Source organism: Nipponia nippon, unplaced genomic scaffold, assembly GCF_047370975.1.
Source record: "Nipponia nippon isolate SJK-2023a ecotype South Korea unplaced genomic scaffold, ASM4737097v1 scaffold_2, whole genome shotgun sequence".
Taxonomy (NCBI): domain Eukaryota; kingdom Metazoa; phylum Chordata; class Aves; order Pelecaniformes; family Threskiornithidae; genus Nipponia; species Nipponia nippon.
The window spans coordinates 67,961,155-67,979,685 of NW_028262336.1; the positions used below are offsets into that span (position 1 = coordinate 67,961,155).

The 18,531-nt window shown below is 35.6% G+C and overlaps 1 protein-coding gene across 1 annotated transcript in view; it reads right to left on the minus strand.

Moving 5' to 3' along the window:
• MYO16 (myosin XVI) overlaps positions 1–18,531 on the minus strand; it is a 399,305-nt gene that overhangs the window by 89,522 nt on the left and 291,252 nt on the right. Inside the window, exons 22-25 of the mRNA XM_087757041.1 lie at positions 16,379–16,531; positions 15,559–15,759; positions 5,903–5,978; positions 2,998–3,173 (exon numbers count right to left, since the gene is read on the minus strand). Coding sequence (XP_087613167.1) covers positions 2,998–3,173; positions 5,903–5,978; positions 15,559–15,759; positions 16,379–16,531 — 606 coding nt within the window. The remainder of the gene's footprint in view (positions 1–2,997; positions 3,174–5,902; positions 5,979–15,558; positions 15,760–16,378; positions 16,532–18,531) is intronic.

An 18,531-nucleotide genomic window follows, 5' to 3' on the forward strand; every position in this document is an offset into this window, starting at 1 on the left:
AAAAATAAATTTAATTCAAACTCTCCAAACTTGGACATCTTCAACTATGGGCTACATCACCAAAGCTGTACTTCTATATTACCCTCTAATATATAGCTTTACGTTGGAAAATCTTGTACCTCTAATCTACAGAAAAAAAAAAAAAAATATATGTAACTTTGTAATGTCTGTTAAGAAGCTAAAACCTCCTTCTAAAAAATCTCTCTTTACCAGCAGAATATTTTAAAGCTTTGACCAGAAGACATACCAAAAGCTTTGCAATAGATGAGTTCTTCAACTAACAGACAATGAAGGAAAGTGTTCATAAAGAGAAACAATGTAAAGTCAACAGAAAGAAAAGCCTTCTGTTAGTGATGTGCATTCATGTGACTAGACTTCTGCTGTACGAACTCTGAAACCCACAGACTCTTCCAAAGGAAGCGAGGGGAAGGCAACAGGACCAAAGTATGCACTAGGAAAAGATTACAGAAAAACAAGGGAGCAAGAGCTGGTGTGAGCAAAAAAGAATTGTGAGTATCAATGAAGATATGTTTATTTTATTTGAAAATGGGACACAGTCTTCATAAGTCATAGAGACTTGAGCTGGCATTCCCAAATTCCTATGACTCCTTATGTGCTCCAAAATTCTGGCCAGCTATTAGATCTGTTCATGTCTATTTTAGGATGGATACACTGTTCTCTTGGACCCTACTACAAGCAGAGTGGTGAGTTCGAAGAGGTAGACCATCCTTACCTGTGGCAGCATGCTCAAAATTAAGGGAAGAGCCATTTATAGAAAGGTAAACAGGTAGATAGAGGCCATACACAGAGAAATCTATAATCACATAACCTAGCAAGTAGCTAGGACTGTAGATGACAAGCTGAAAGGGGAGGGGAATCACAACAAACTCCTATCTGACCTCTGAAAGTGTCTACTTCTCTTCCTTGGATATGGTGGAGTCTAGGTGACTACTCATACAAAGCAACACGAATACCTTCCATTTTGCGTTTCTCACTGCTTACAGTATGACGTATGTTATAACTCAAATTTCAGATACAAAAGGAATGCCCCCCCCCGCCTTTTTTTTTCTCTTTATTGCCTTCACCCTTAGGATAAACTCCAATAGAAATGCAGTGTCATTTTAATTTTAAGCTGATAAGAAAATGACCCCTACATCACATTTCCAATTACAACAACAACAACAAAACAACAAAACCAACATTATTCCAGCCCATCACAGCGGATTTTCAAGGCTATACTGGAAAAGAAATGAAATTATTTGGGACAGCACAGTTATAGATGTGGGCTTGATCCACAAAATAATTTAAGCACTTACCAACTTCCAGCTCCTGCATCAGGTGCCTATTCCAAAATAACACGTGTCTGGTTTTTGCCACTGGAACAACTTAGATACCTAAAGTTCTGCTTCCATCCTGCAGGGCAGCACAGTACCTTGCTTAGATTAGGCCAGCTTAGTATCTACAAACTAAGTGGTGTTCTGTCTCACCTGCACAGCTCTTCTCAAAGCCTACCTTTGAGAAGCCAAGCCATCCTTGTCTCTGTGGGCAGATGAAGGATGAAGTTCTTCCCACCTTCCATCTAATACCTAAAAGTTTAGAGCATTCTCACTGAATCTGGAATTTCTGACTTATTTTATCATGCTTCCCAAAGGAATTTGAATATGTCTTCTGTCTCTCAAGAGAGTAACTCCAGGTTAAAAGCTATTCTGGACTGGTCAAAACCTTCATAGTTTCAGAGATCCCAGCTGTGTGGTGTTTCCCCCTAGCTTGGTTAGGCTTCTAACTTTGACATGCTTTTCATACTTCCTTCCATGTATGGGACTAGGATCTCTTTCACAGCCTTAGGAAGCTTCCTCTAGGAAGCTGTTACTATAGTGGAAAGGCACCTAAAGACACCTTGTGATGCCTCAGCTGTTTGCTAAATATAGCCTTAAACCAACACCATTCACTTCAACTTAAGTTTTTCCACTGAGATTACTGACAAGAACAGTAGACAGGAATGATGCTACTATCAGAAGAGGAGCTATAAGGAAACTCCCATTGCTATTCTATGGATGTACTTGCACAAAGCCTTCCACAATGACACATGAGAGCTGGCTCCTTAATCCCATGACAGAATTAATTTTATGCAGCTGTAAGCCAAAAATAGAGTCATAAGATTCAAAAAGCCTGGTGAGGCAGCTGATGTATTGTGAGAACTGCTTGCTTCTTTCCTAGAAGAAGGAGGAATTCCAAAGCTCTGTCAAGAATGGACTCAGCAAATCATGTTATTTGTCATCAAAAGAGAGATGTTCCACGTGATATGAACAATTAATTTTCTGATAGCCTCCCAAGTTTCCCCTCTCCTCCTCATTTTTTTTTTTTTAAACTTTTTTGGCTGACTTAGGCTAGCAGAAAAAGAGACAAGTTCAGAAACGGGGTGAGTTTGATTTGGTTTCAAATTGACTGGGAAAATTTACATGCAAGTGACCATTTAAAATAACAAGTTTTCCAAAATGTACAGGGTTGATGTTCATACAAAAACACACAAACTATCTTTGCAAACCAGAGGTCTTCTTGGGTTAACATAATAAAGACATTCAGGTTTTATTTTTGCATTTCCTATGTCTTAATTAACTATTTGTCATAAAGTCAGCCAAGGAGACAAAACAAAGAAGTGTTCCTACACAGCCAAAAATCAGTAATACTGCATCAACTGCTAAGTCCTGGAACCACAAAATCATGGAATGATTCAGGCTTGAAGGCACCTCATCATCTAGCCCAACCTCCTGCTCAGAGAGTCCAAGAAAGAGGTTCTTGAACTAGCATTATTAGTGTTAGTAAATTATAACCTGTTAGTTCTCACTGTTCCTTTAATGTTGATATTAAGTACTAGATTGTTTTAATAGTTTAATGACTACAGAGCATGAAGCAGAGAACAAGGAGCTTTCAGAAATTACAAAGTAGCTGAGAAAAATCTTCAAGGAGCAAAGAGCAGAAAGAGCCCTAAATTCTTACCTTGCTGAGCTCAATATATTTCTTTGCTTCTCCACTTGCACAGGCTACTGATGGTTTTCTACTCAGCAAAGCTGCTTTACACCCTTTAATTTTAAGGGAATGATATGGAGGAACAAGTGATCCAGTTTGTGTCAGCTTGGACTGGAACAATTGATTGATGACTACATTTTCACTGGCTGGGAAAAAAAGAAGAAATTAATGCATGAAGATAAAATACAGGTTAGAAAATTATATATATTGTATTTGGAAGTAAAAAGACATACTGTAGGAGACAGAATTAAATAAGTAAAATTAAAACAAGTGGACAAACCAATAAACTATTAAATTATGTTAGTTATCAAAGAGCATTCAATATCTAAGGATGTCAGCCATCAGTAACACTATTTTAAAACATATTCAGGTCCTGTGCTGAACAAAACAGGGCAGGAAACAAAACTTTCAGACTGTGATCTGTCTAAATTTAATTACTTATGTGATAATCACCTCCGAATTTTGTTCCATTACAGGCTCCCAATTTATCCATCTATTAAAGCAATATGAGATGCATTCTGCACAACATTTACCTAACACAGAGTATTTAGAAATGATCAAAAGGCACTTGGCAGAAATAAATTATAGACACTTACCGCACCAAAGAAAAAGAATTATATAAAACACAATATGGGAAGGGATGGGAAAAAAAAAGGCAAGGTGAAGGACAGAACTGTAGCAAGCTGGGTTCACATTTCTCTACATCAAGACCATGCTTACAAACATTTACAGAAAAAAGACAATGCCATACGTATGTTTGATGCAGTGGTGATAATTAGTACAAAACAAATACACTTCCAAGATGTGTTTTTAAAAACAAAAATCTGAATTTTAAGACAGATAGGATACCTTATACTAATTTCAGTCAAGTTATCCTTTATGAGATTATGGTCATGGGCTTTTTAAGATGAACATGGGAATTACATGCTGTTTGTACTGCCACAGCACCAATAAGTATTAAAAACCTGTTGTGTGATACATCCTTAACCATTCTTAATTTTTATTACTTTTTTTTTAAGAACTAACAAACTGGCATTATGATCACACCCATCATGTGAATAAAACAAACAAAAAACCAAAAAGATGAATGGGATAAGTATAATAAATTATGCCGCTAACTTTAGCATAGCAGGTAGAAATCCTTAGTTTGCTCTTTATTAGCTGTCTAAAGATATATTTACTAGATGCTTAAAAGCAATAGATGTGTTTCCCTTTTTCTGTGGAGATTACTGTTCCTTACTTAACAGGAATAATAAAATTATGAGGAACATAGTAAAGCAGATAATTGAAACAAGTTCAGCACAATCAGTGGACAGAGTAAGCCTCCATATTTTAAAAATATGGATAAATGTAATAAGTAGCATTAGGAAAGGCATTAAAATTACGTCCTTCAAATTAAAACAGATAAAACCTATGTCAATAATCTCTCCTGATTTATTTTTCAGACAGGTATGTTCCACATTCTCACACACATATGTAAATTACTTTAATGTTGTTAGAATATTTAAAAGTTTTGATTAAGGAACTAAGTTCAAAGAAACTCAAAGGAAGCATGCACTTAAGGTATACATCTACATAACTTATGAAACTGACCCTAAAGGAAATACATCACTGACAATCAATAGGTTTTAAGCCTAAGTCACTTAATTAAAAAAGAAGGAACATAGCCCTTAAATGACTTACATGCTTGTAAATATTCTGCCTTCAGAATTTTTCCATTATTTAGACTTCTTAATTATATATACACTCACTCTCAGCATATCAAACATTTTATATCCAATACAATCCTCCATTCTTCCCTTTTAACAGCTGCATAGCTGATGACACAACATAGCAGTGAAAGTGCAAAAGGAGACTATGTGAGAGAATGGAAGAATGCTCTCGTACAACATACTGGAAGTTGCCATACCCTCTTCTACTCTTTGGCAGATTATCATGTAAATTCCGAGTAAATTCCAAGTAGTGAGAACTGGAATGTCTCTAAAACTATAACCAATAGGATTATATTCAAGATCAGTTCTTCTATTTCTTTCTTTATCCTTAATGTACACTGTTTGCCTTTAAAATGCATCAATAATTTTACTAGGGAGTTTAGCTAATTTCACAGTAAATTGCTAAAAAACAATACATTGTAACAGCAGGGCTGATTTGGAAGACAAATATGACCTCCAAAAGACCTCTGTTTCTATGGAAAGAAATATAATATATTAAGTAAAAGACTCTGCAGTGGTTGGAAAAAAGACGAATATCATTTCAGGATACACTGACATTTCCCTGAGGAAAATGTTTTGGTTTTCTTCACAGAAAGGGTAAACGATAGAGGTTTTTAATAATCTAATTATGAATCATTAATTAATAAATTGGGATGCATTACTGTTAGGCATAATTATATAATATGCACGTGGAAAGGTATTTAATTTTGTATTTCAATGGACATTTGTATCTATTCACTGGAAAACATAAGAACGCCCACAAGTTCCTGCTTTTAGAAAGGTACTCAAGCAGTGAAGCACATCCCACTGCAGTCTCTATGATTCTGGGAGCCTTATTTCCTTCCCCTATTTTCTGGGTTTATTTTTGTTTTAATTAATAGTCAATGATTTCTTTAAGTCATACTTATCTATCACACTGTATCTTCTTGTTCTTTACATCACATAACGATGAAGATGCTTTATGTTCATAAATTCTAAAAGCTTTCTAAATTAGAGCAAATTTCAAACAATGTGTACATACTTCAAAAAGATGAGGGTGATTTTTTTTTTTTTTTACTGGAAATAAAATATATATAAATTTATCTTAAAACGAAAATGAAAATTAGTCAAGTCATAGTGTCTTGATTTCTAACAACAACAGCAACCACAAAACATTTACTTACTTTTCATCACAAATACGAGATTTTGTGAAAGGGAATCTTTATTTTTTTCTATCGCACCAGCAATTTCGTAAGTAACCTATAATAAAATATTGTGACATCATTAGTAATGACCAATGCATCTTTTAAAAATTTTACAGCAGTAGAAATGAAGCTGTTTTTTTCCACTCAACATTTGAAGGCTGGCACCAGGCAGTGTTGTTTGTTCCTTTCTTAGTGCAATACTAACCAAAAGAACTGGTTGTTGAACATTGTGCATCTCTGCAAGTATACAGAAATTTCATCAGACTGATTCTAAAACATTTCTACAATGCAAGACTTTGAAACAGAAGTGTAGTGTAGAGCAGAAGACAGTGACCTAAACATCACTTTCCCTGTAGGATGAGTGAGTCGCTCCCAGATCACAGATCTCCTTGTCAATGGGAAACTGTCACTGACCATGACAAAACACTCATGGAGCAATCTGAGTCCCAGCTCACACTCAAGACAAGTTCCAGCCATTTATATGTCCTTTGGAAGCAAGTTCAGTCTATAGGTTATGTACAAATCCCATTTAGCTTTCTAAAAACTATGCACATAAAGATTTTGGATCACCTTAGTTGCCTGATGTTGCAATTTCAAGAACAAACAGTTGGAGTGGCACTCCATCTGTCATCTGACTGCAGATAAACTCTAACACATGTGGTGGGCACTCTGAGAAGTGAGCAAAACGCAAGGCTCTAGCCAGAGTTCCTGAGGGTACATCCAACATGAGGAAATATGACCAAGTGGCGGTTTTAACATTGAGCCCATCCCAGGAGACACTGTACAGAAGAGCAGCACTAAGCCAAAAAAGCAGTCACTGAGCCCGGGTGGGGGGAGGGGCGGTGTGTTTATATTTTTTATGGGGATGGAAGACAAACAACTAGTTAATATACAAGCTTTAGATATAAACAGCTCTGGCTTACACGTTAGTAGAACCCAAAGGGAATTTTTAAGTTAAAAAGGAAGAAAATTATAGATTATAGTACCTCCAGGATTAGTCAGACACTTAATGGGAACTTCTTAGAATACAGTTTGGTTTTATTTACCTTGGGACCACGTTTCTATCTAAAGCCTTTTTTAAGTTTTTTATTGGATCTATATCTTAAGCCCCTTAGATATTTGGGGGAATTTTATCCCTGTATATTTAATAAAGCTGTAAATACATAATTAAGATTAGCAATACTAATCAGTGTATTAATTTTGTTTTCCATTGGGTCATTTGACAATTATGTAATGCTATCTTACTCACGAAAGAGATTACATGACTTGGATGTGTATAATCTGTTATAGTTAGTAATTGTCAAATGATGTAATTAGTATGGCATCTGACATAGAAAAGGTATAACAATAGAATTACGTTCTTCTCCATGACAGATGCAATGTTATATAATTTTCTAATTGCATCTCCTAAGAACATACAACATAGTTAGCAAACTATTAGAATAATTTAAGTATACTATTAAATGCTTTTAGTGTACTTAAAGTAAATGTTCTACCATACTGGTCCATAAAAGATAATTAACAGAACTTATTCGACAAATCCATAATGCCAGTTCCTAATTGAGTGTCTTAGGCTTTGACTAAATTAGAAGAAGAGAGTTAGTATTGGTGGGAAGAGTAGGTAAGTATAGCAGTGGGAGATACTATATTATAATTAAGTGCCTAGACTGAAACAGGGAGTACTGGTGCTGGTATAATACATCACCAACTTCTAGAACTATATTCATAAGACATCTCTCACATCACATTAAATACATAAAAGTTAGCAGGATTCCCTTTTATGAAGAAATTGCTAACTGTCTAACAGTTTTCCCATAGACTTGTTAAATTAATTCACTGCCTAAAGACATGAAAACTGACTCAATGAAATGGCACTCAAGGGTTCCATATTTATTGTCAGTCCCACAAAAGAGAAAAAGAAAGAAGTCCTCTTCAAGCTGCCAATTTTGTTAATTTAATCCTGCCCTCATCAGAGATGCCAACTCACATAGCAGTTTGCCGAAAGCACATACATTTCCCCCAGTTTTCTTCCACTGGGTTTCTAAAGTAAACCTGGCCAAAACTCTGCACTGATTGGCAGTCAAGCACAGTGGATAGTTATTCTGAGGAGACAAAAACCAAACAAATATTATATGATTCAGTCAGGAAATGTGCACTTGCTTGGATCATGTTTCCAGTGTTATAAAACATACTCCTTATTCTCACTTCTATTTATTGCAGCTGTTTGCTCTGTCTTCTTTTACATGATAAACTCTTTGGGGTAGACAGTCTGTAAACCTACGTGTCTGTGTTAACCAAAGGAAAAAAGATCTTTAGATACTATCTGAACTAGTTGAACTATTTTTATTTAAAAAGACAATACTGTGCAGTTCCACACTGCATTTTATTTCATTAAAACAGACTAAAACAAGAAAGGGATTGGATTTGCTTTCCTTCTTGATTTAAGTTCAGAAAGGAAGAGAGATGAACCTAAGCACAGTGGTAGTGGGGCAGGCCAAATATTCATCTAGCCCTGGATATTTCAGGAAAAATATTGAGGAATACTTGCACTCTGCCTCCCACGAGTTCCCCTCTCAGCTTCCAGGCCTCTGCCCATGAGGGAGCTCTTGATGCAGGCTGTATCTCATCTTTAGGTTTAATATCTCTTGACTGACATTTCCTCCTTCAGTCTCTGTTTCTAGAAGTCATTAACATTTTCGGCATCTATAACACTCTGTGGGAAGGAGCTTCACTAGTTGCTAGCTATGTGAAAAAAATACTTAATTTTATTTGTTTTGAACCTGTTTTCTGGTCATTTAAGTTGGCATAGCTGGTTTTAATATCATGAGAACTAGCAGATACAAATAGGAGGTAAAAACACAACACCCAGAAAACAGGAGTCTCACACAGCAAACGTGCACAGAGCTACTTTGGGAATTGCACGTTTCTCTTATCTTCTTACATACTCCTGCCTGTTCGCTTCATTAATTATCCTCATCCCACTCCATTGTACATCTTCTCTTCTGAACTGAAGTATCCCCCCACATAATATCTGACTTTGGTATGGAACTTTATCTAAGTTTATTGGATTTCCCAATATACTTTATCAACAGGGCCACTTTTACACATAGTTTTCATCAATTCCTTCAAATACTCTTCTTTGTAAATAGTTTTCATATCTTGTGATAGGCCAAAAGCACTCATGGTTAATGGCAGAACCAGCAGGAACCCTAAAACAAGCTATGAAAATGCCACCTGGAATGTTAAGGTTGATTTGACTGCATTCACAGTTAAAAAGGAAAATTTACTATTTTAATAACAAAATGTAACTCAGAAACTCACAGCTTTGCATGTGTTGTTAAATTTAGTTAGTAAGAAAATAACCAGTTCATATAGTTAAAAAAGAAATTTTTGAGAACATGTCCAAGGACAATTTCAGTGCACAGAGGGTCACTTGTAGTTGTTAATTTTCTACCAATACTTAAATGTGAGTGATATCATTTAAATACTTGAAAGTAACATTTTTTTTAGGATCACTGGGCTTCTCATCCTCCCAAAACAAATCTTCTTAAGCAATGAGTGAAGTAAACGATTTTATATAGTCTGTAAAGTCTTATTCTAACACTGTGATAGAATTAGTAGCATATTGAAACCAGCAGATATTTAGAAACAAAATAGGAGGGTGGGGGGAAATGTTCTATTATTTCCTCCTGTAAGTGAAAGTCCAAAATCAAGTCTACTTAAAGAAAGAAAGAGAGAGAGAAAGGGATAAAAAAACCAACTCTCTTGTCTGCGTGAAGAAGAGAATCTTTGTCCAGTAACCTTTATAGGCCTCAGTATAGCTTAGACTAGACTGATTTGATTGTTATGTCTGGGGATTCAGCCTGGGGAAAAAATAGAGAAAATGAAAGCATCTGTATTGATTAATCTATCTCCTTTTGTCTTTTGATTTAGAGGTTCAGTTTCAGAGTCTGCCTGGGATATACAAGGCATTTCAGAGAAGACTGCCTTGGTAAAGGTGAGCTGACAGCTGAGAGGTATTTTTGAAATGCACATAGCTGAGAAATGGAACAGACATTGATCAGCACTTAAAGGACATTATGTGCACTGGTTTATAGAGCAAAGAAGTTGGTCTTTAGGTCTGATCGGTTTATTACAGTACTGTAAGTCGAAACAGTGGCAAGGCAAACACCGACAAGGGGCTTATCTAATTTGTAAATTCAAGTATAAATTTAAACCACAGAAAGCTTAGATTATGACAACCTATTATTCAGATTACATGAACAATGGGGCAAATAGCTCATTATCTCAAACACCCGTATGTTAAATACCACTATTAGGTAAAGCTGTGTCTCTTGGCATTGTGCTAAGACAATATATTTCTGATTTACTTATTGATATGTTAATTATTCCATGAAATTAAAAAAAGAACTTTGAGTCCTCAAGGAAGTTTGTGGATGGAATGTTATTCTTCAAAAATCATGACTACCAGTACGGCTGACAGTTCAGAGATATAATTCATGTGAAGCCCTTCATTACGTGAAAGCTGACAATGTAAATATTAATGTTATCAATAAAAATACCTAGAAATTAAGTATTACACATTCTTAGCACAGTTTCAGCTGATGGTCGGATGCATTGATCAACTGCACCCATGAAACGCTTCGCTTCCTGAAGGCAAGAGCTTGCAGTGTGCAGCGTGGAACCGGCGTGCCTCTCTCCTCTCATGGTGCTGCCAGGCAGACAGTCTCCGTGAGAAGCAGCTGAGAATACCCACATTCATGTTAGGCATCAGAAACAAAGCAATGCCCCAGATGAGCAGAATTTTTCCAGAAGAGATCAGACTGCCAGTGTTCAGGGAAATGTGTTAAACAACCTTCAGATAAAGCCTTCCGCTAGGATTTTTTTTTAGTCATACAAAACCTAAATCATTCTTTTCTACCTTCTGCCTGAACAGAACAGATAAGCTTTTTGTCTTATAGCACTCAGACACCAAGACACTAAATAGCTCTTAGAAGAGACTTATAATGTATCAAGGCATTGTAGGATTCTGTTCAGCTGCAAAATTAAAACTGGGCAATAAAGTGAAATACTTGATATGATAAAGTACTCATGTTCACACTGGCCTTTGCTAAGCATGTGTTCATATAGTTAACAACTCAATCATATTGCTCATGCAGAAAAAGGCGTGATGCAGATTTAGTGTTGTGCAGGCATAATACTAAAATTCAAGAGAAATGAAGAAAAAGTTGTTTTCTTTCTTCCACAGCATCATTCTGTCACATTTGTGTAATAGAGTATTCTCTCTCAGCTTCCACTGAAAAACCTCACCCCTGTGTTGACTTCTTCTATGTGCAGAAGTTTACTTGTGCATATTGTTTTCCTCTTTTATTCCACTTTCTTCTTTCCAAAACAGTGAAGGAAATAAGAAAAAATCAAAGGTCTCTCAGAATGATCTTATACATACAGATTTTCTTAAAATATTGCTTCCACCAGAAAATCAAGTATGGATTCCAAATTCTTTGGTTTTTTTTCCCTTACACATTACTCTGAGCCTCTTCTCATGTGCCTTCTTCATCTCATCTCATCTCGACTTCATGCTTTCTTTTTTTCACCTCTGACCTGCTATCTCTCCTCTTTTTCTCTCAGTACTGCTTTTTCTGGAATGGTGTAAAGCTCATTAGGCTTGGATCAACAATATGGCATGCGTAGTCCTAGGAAAAGCTACTGAGCATAAAACATAAGCGAATGGGTGGTACCTGACAATGCATGACTACAATAAATCAAAAAGACTTGATTTTTCTTGAAAAGAAAAGATAATTTTCCTATGAGTGCCCTGACACAAAATGTTAAGGTATGAACATTTAGAGGTCTTTAAAACTGCATGGACACATCTGTATCAGCTGTAATTCTCTCATAATATAAAGCTAGAGATATCAGTTTTGTTCACAAAGGGTTATCTGTCAATCTCAATTAGATATACAAAAGTAAATCTCTTCAGTGAGGCAGTATTTTTAATAGCTGCATTTTCCAGTAAAACTGCACTTAAGAGTTGCTAAAATAGCTACTCTAAGTGTCTGAGTAAAGATATGAACCCAATTCTTCCTGGACTTCGAGATACATACATAAACTACTGATGAGAAGGAGCCCAAATTACAAGGGTCCATATGAGATTCATACCAGGGCCAACATAGAATATTAGCTTTTTTCTGCTCTAGATGACTCGGAGTAGCAGCTGTTTCACATTGGCTGTGAACTACATTGCAGTTACAACTTTTGTTACCTAGAGAAATCAGAATGTCTGCCTTCACCTTCTAACACAGAGCCCACATTCAGTGTGACTTCCTCCACAAACACCAGCCTAGACGCACCACCCGAATAGAAATGATTAAGCCTAGAAGTGAAAAATTTCGTGTTCAATTACCTGTCACATTTTACTGGTAATTCTTTTTCTACCCTCTGGGTCTGATTCATCTTTCAGTTATATTCATGTAAATAATGAGAAGCTTTACCAAGTTAAAGGAGTTACAATCAGTGAAAAATTGTGGTAAGTGAGAATAAAATCAAACCCCCTTGTTTTAAATTTGGGGATCTCTGAAGGTAATGACGCAGAGAAAGATTGCTTTATACTTCATTTACTTTAGACTCATTTAATTGATTTCACACTATAAAAATGGCTCTCAAAACCTGCCAAACTATGCTGTTACTTTATATATGAAATTCTCATTTTTGAGAGCCAATAAAACCTGATATATTTAAAAGCCTGATCCTTTAACAATTTTCATAAAGCATAAATCACAAATGACTTCTATAAAAAGCTACTAAATGTAGTAATAGCACAATCTAAAGAACAGCATCAGCAATTTTAAAATCCTAGTTTTTCATATTCAACTTGGCAATTTATGAAGACATACTAGTCTCAGAATAAACTAGATTTGTATCATTATTTAGTACAGTAATGCTATCATCAGATTTTATGTAAATACATATCATAAATCACTGGAAATTTCAATTTATGACAGTTAGATAACAGTCCATGAGATATCAAAAATGCAAGTGTCTCTAAGGATTTTGCTCAATCACTATTAAAGTAAGGAGAGTTAAGCACTGGCACGGGAACTTTTCTGCTTTGGCAGGGCTGAGCATTTTACTGTCGTAAGGATGCAAAGAACAACCTGACTGTCTGGAATAGTTCCTTGGCCAATGTAAATCAAAGGATCTCCATTGACTTCAAAAGAATGTGTGAATTTACATTACTTGGAGAGCTGTCTATTTGTTCATACTTTTAGATTAAATGTCATTACTATTATTAGGAAAAGGTCAAACCAAGTGTCTGTGTTATAAAAAAAAATTCTAAACCGTGCAAGGCTAAAACACACTTTAATGAAAAGTGTACTCCTTACCACTCACAGCTGAACTTTCAGAACTATGCACCTGAAACTTTGATCTGAACAAATCTTCCTACTGAGTGCTTCTTCAGAGAATAAGACATTTTTTTCATTTTGAAGAAATGTGCTTATTATTCTGGTTGTGATTTTAATACAGCTGCCTTGCTGCTGCTTCCATGTCACATTTTTTGGTCTGTGGAACCTTTTAGAACTATTGTGATAAATTTGTATAATCACAACAGAACTCCATGAAAAAATATTTACCTAATAAGTATAGAACATATTTATAAATGAAATTAGACATCTGGAGTCCACGGTCAGTTCTTAACTCTATCACTTTAAGTGCTAATAAGTTTTGCAAAATCTTCGCTGTGCTGTTATCTAGCCACTGCATGCCTGCATTCCTATTGAAAAGTCCCAATAAATAGTGGAGGTATTCAAACCACTTAACTTTGGCAAATAATTTTAGTCTAAGTAGAAGGCCTTATGATGAAAGAAGAGCCTCCAGGGAGTTATTCAGAGTATTTAGGTTAGTAATTTAAACACTGCCCAAATAGTCTTAATCCTTTCCATAATGACCACATTTCTATCATTGGGCAGGAACAAATTTGCCTGCGTCAGAACACTACTCAACACTTCCATCGACTTCATTTCCAAATGAGGAGCCACAAAATAGACCTTTCCCCATTTATATTGCTGTAAAGGACCCTAATCTGGTTAAAGAAGCCTAAGCGTGCACATTCCAACCTCTCATCTGTTCTGGAGAGCTTGAGGCATATAATGTTTCCTTGAGATATGACAGAGCCAGCAAGTCTTTTTTTGGTGACTTGGAGACAAGTCTTGAATGCACCTTATAAGAGTACCCACTACCAATAGTTGACTGACTGGGTGTTCAACAGCATAAATCTGTTCCACCTAAAATATTCATCACAGCAGAAAGCGTGTCATCCAGTACCTTTAGCAGCATGGATTAGAGTTATTTTTCTGGTGTTCTTACCCTAGCAAGCACATAGAACTCCCTTGTGAATCTAAACTGATTTTTTTTAGCAGCATACCAGATAAACGCCCTGAAACCCTGAAAAAGCCAGGTTCTGCCTGACAGCAGGCTTTACTGAGATCTCAGGTTTAAAGTGACCTACTGCGTAAAGTCATCAACTAATAACACTTACAGTTATATTTATATCTATAAACAACACAGTGCATATGATCACGATGTGGTCATTCCAAAGCACAGTAGCTAAACAGTTTCTAAATGTGCTATGCACAAAGCTTTTATGGGACTCCATCAGTGGATGGATAGCCCATAGGATCATCTGCATAAGACTTAGAAAGTGTGAAAGGACACAGAACAAGTTGTTCAGATGTAAAGACTGATTCCTGCAGCCTTTAGTCTATGTTCTCACCTGATTTCAGTGGATATTTTGGAAAAGTGATAACTAAGAGGCCTCATTATATTGTGCCCATACAATCTACATTCATTAAGCTCATTTCAAATACCATGCGTTGAACAGAGAGAAGTGGCAGCATGTCAGATCAATCACAGAGGGGCCAATCTGTCAGATTACCTAAAAAAAAAATATTATCCCTTTAAACACATAGCTATTTTGCTTGCTTTTGGTTGTGGGTGGTTGTGGAGACACTGTGAAAATGAGGGACTATGGGAAAGAAAAGGGTAACAGGCCTATTTAACAGAATTAATTAAGCTTTTCCTGTGAACATTGCAGGAGGGGAAATGTAAAACATTCACCCTGTTTTAAAGCCATATTTAGAGACACTTAGCATGTTCTGGGAATTTGAAGAAAAATAAGGAAAAAAAATATATTTTGATTATGACTACTAACAAAAAAAACGTGTGTGTGTTTGGTTTTTTTCCAGATGTATGCTGGTATCCAAGGTATCTACATATATGGCACAGGATCTACAGGGAACCTATACTGTTGGAACAACATCTGAAAGCAAAGTGACAGCCAACTAAAATGGCATTCAACTTTTATGCTGAGGTATCTGAATCTCCCTCTTCTTCATAAAGTGCTTACAATGAAGATACAATTTAGGAGACAGAACTAGGTACCCTGAATCCTGCACAATATGATACAAACTACAGATTTATACACTAGATATTGCATTGAGATTCTAAGCTGTCCTCTGAAAATTCATCACTAGAAAATGAATTGTTACTGAAAGCCAGGAGTTGGAGAAGCCATGCAGAATTTTGTTTGTTTACTCTTTTTCATTAACTGTGTGTAACTAATCATTGAAACAACTTACCCTCCCAGCATAATGCATAACAGTGAAGGTGGAGCCCTGATCCTTTGGGGCAAGGTTACCATTTCCATCTTTTGTGGAGGAATACACTGTATTTGCATCTGATGTATCCAGGTAAGACTGAATACGTTTAGAAAGACTCTGTTCCACCGACCAAATAGATTGGCTTTCTTCATCCAGCATTGACAAAAAGCCTGATGGTTTCTGAAATGAAAAATAGATTTTTCTCGTTTTATACAGGAGCAATAGAATTTCAGTTGTTCCTTGTAGAGTAACACAGCTTGTAATTTAGTAAACAGAAACATATATTGCCTCAATGAAAAGGAAAAAATGGTTAAAATATTCTGGCAAGTCTCCAAGGCTATGCACGTCAGATAATTCTGCAAGAAACGTAGGGAATAATATTTTACTTGCCAAAAATGGTAAATATTGATGATCTTTTAAGAAACTGATTGGGCTACTTCCTTCTTAGAAGTTATACTCCAGAAATTAGCTTCAGGAAAAAATGAAACTGTCACGCTTACAACAGAGACTTGCCAGTCCTACAGCTGCATTAAGGACATAGCATGATACACAGATGCTACGTGTGAATCAGTGCAGGCAAGGAGTTTCTGTTACATCTTCTTCAACCCTGGCCTGTTAGAAAGCTCTGTTAGCCATCGAGCTATGAAGGCAGTTATGACAGTCCTCTCTATGGTCTCTTTGGACCCATAATGTTCTCTACAAATTCATAAATCAGAAAATGCAGGCAAAAGTTTGTATTAGTCTAACATGCAGAGACTGTGTATAAATATACATGGTGTAAAATGGATCTGAAAACTACCTGAAAGAAAAAATCCAAGGCTGCAGTATGGTTACCAGGAGAATACACCGTTTCCATGGCAACTCCCTCTTGTACACATTCTGCTTGCTCTTGTAGGAAAAGCACTTCATTGATGTACTGGTGTATCTTCTCATTGGTCATGTTGACACACAGCTATTGTAAAATGAAGGAAAAATGAGTATTAGAAGTTTACTGGATAATTCATCGGTGTAGGTTTTACTGCATGTCTAATATTGAATTTTATGAAATGTCAATCCACAATATGTTATCTCTCAGCAGACCATGGATTAGCAAGACCCTAGGGAAATTTACATTTTAACAGCTATTAGTATTACATTGGGAATAAACAGTTTTCTGCCTGCACAGTTCATTGTGAATTCCACATAAGAATTATCAGATACCAGCATTATCAAATACAGCGCAAATTTACACTCATTCTATTGATTGAAGTGGGGTAACTCTGTGTATTAATTGTTACACTTAATATTCTTCTGCAGTTTATATTCAGGAAGACTACACAGATGCAATGTGCTTTTAGAAAAAATGACTACATATTTCGTTAGGATCCTGACTCTGGAGTTAGTTCAAAGGTAGACATTCAAACTTTGCTTCCACATATAATGTCACTGAAGCCTTAAGCAGTTTCTAAAGAACTCGTCGTGTTTTGCCCAAATATATGTTATAAAACACCTAGGGACATTTTACTAGATGCTTCTCTCCATTTTATTGGTATTCTAAAGGAAGGTTGGCAAGAAAACAGTCTTCAATAGAGAAGTTCAAAGTTTGGAGAGATAAATAATATAAAAGCCTCTCAAATATTTTCTTCGCTTGCCTAATAAGAGCTGTAGTGTCACTTTTGCAAAATAAATAGTTTAATAGGAATCTGATTTTCAATTAAAAACAGGTGTGAGTTGTATCAGCTTATTTTGGGACTTTTTGTATTTTATTCAAAGCTCACAATCTGCAAAAAAGTAAATATTTAATGACTTTGTGGAATAAATGTTTTAACTGTTTTATTTATATTAAAGTGGAAATTATAGTGGAAAATTCTAAAATCTCCTCCAATGCCATATTAACTATCACTAAGAAATTAAGAAAACAGAAACTCTTAAAAGGGTGGAAGAACCCTTTATATGAGGAGTGATGCAAGGAATGCTTGCATGCAGTTTCTTTTCAGACTAAACTAGTCACATATTTGTTTTGGCCATAAACTATATCTTCCATGAATAAAATGTGTAAAAGTAATTCCACCAGCAAGTCATATTGAAAAATATGAAATATTTAGATCAGTCCTAAAAGTACATGGCTTAACATTCAGATGAGGGAAAAGAACCCAAGTAATGTGTAATAGCTGCCTGAATTTTCCATTAACACCTTGTGTTAGTATAGTCAACTTGCACTTGCTATACAATGAAATAGACTACTGTGAATAACAGTAAGAAGAAATAAAACATAAACCCCATTTTATAACCAAATGTCTGTTATTAACTGTCTTTAGCATGATAGTGCAGACAAAAGACAGCCTCGAATAAAACCACTATTTTTAAAAGTGGGATTTCTAAAGATTCAGATTGTTATCTCATTTTATTAACAACAAAACTATACAATTGACTTACACTATCTACTTATTTGATGGGAAAAGACAGCTTTTTTAACTTTGTGGCAGGCAAAATATGCTTTACTGATCACTTTTCAAATTCTAATTCTAATTGCAAAATCTTTTCAGAAGCTTCTTAACATTATTTTAGAAGGCCGACATAACATTACAAGCTCATACTTCACAGGATATGTAAAGCCTTAAAATGATGCATGCTGTGTATATCTTCATTTGCAAATGACTTGTTTAGAGAACCATGTTGTTTAACTTTACACAGGTATATTTTACCATAAGAAAAGTTGAGAAAATCACAGTAAACTCAAGTGTATTTTTTATCATGTGCCAGTTTCCTAAAATGTATAAAAACAATAAATGTAATAAATGTACTTCAGGATAGGACCGTGCAGCAAAATTATTAAACTACACACTTCAAGCCCAAGGATGTCCTGGGTTTGGCTGGGATACAGTTAGTTTTTTTCCTAGTAGCTGGTATAGCGCTGTGTTTTGGATTTAGTATAAGAATAAACTGATGTTTTAGTTGTTGCTAAGTAGTGCT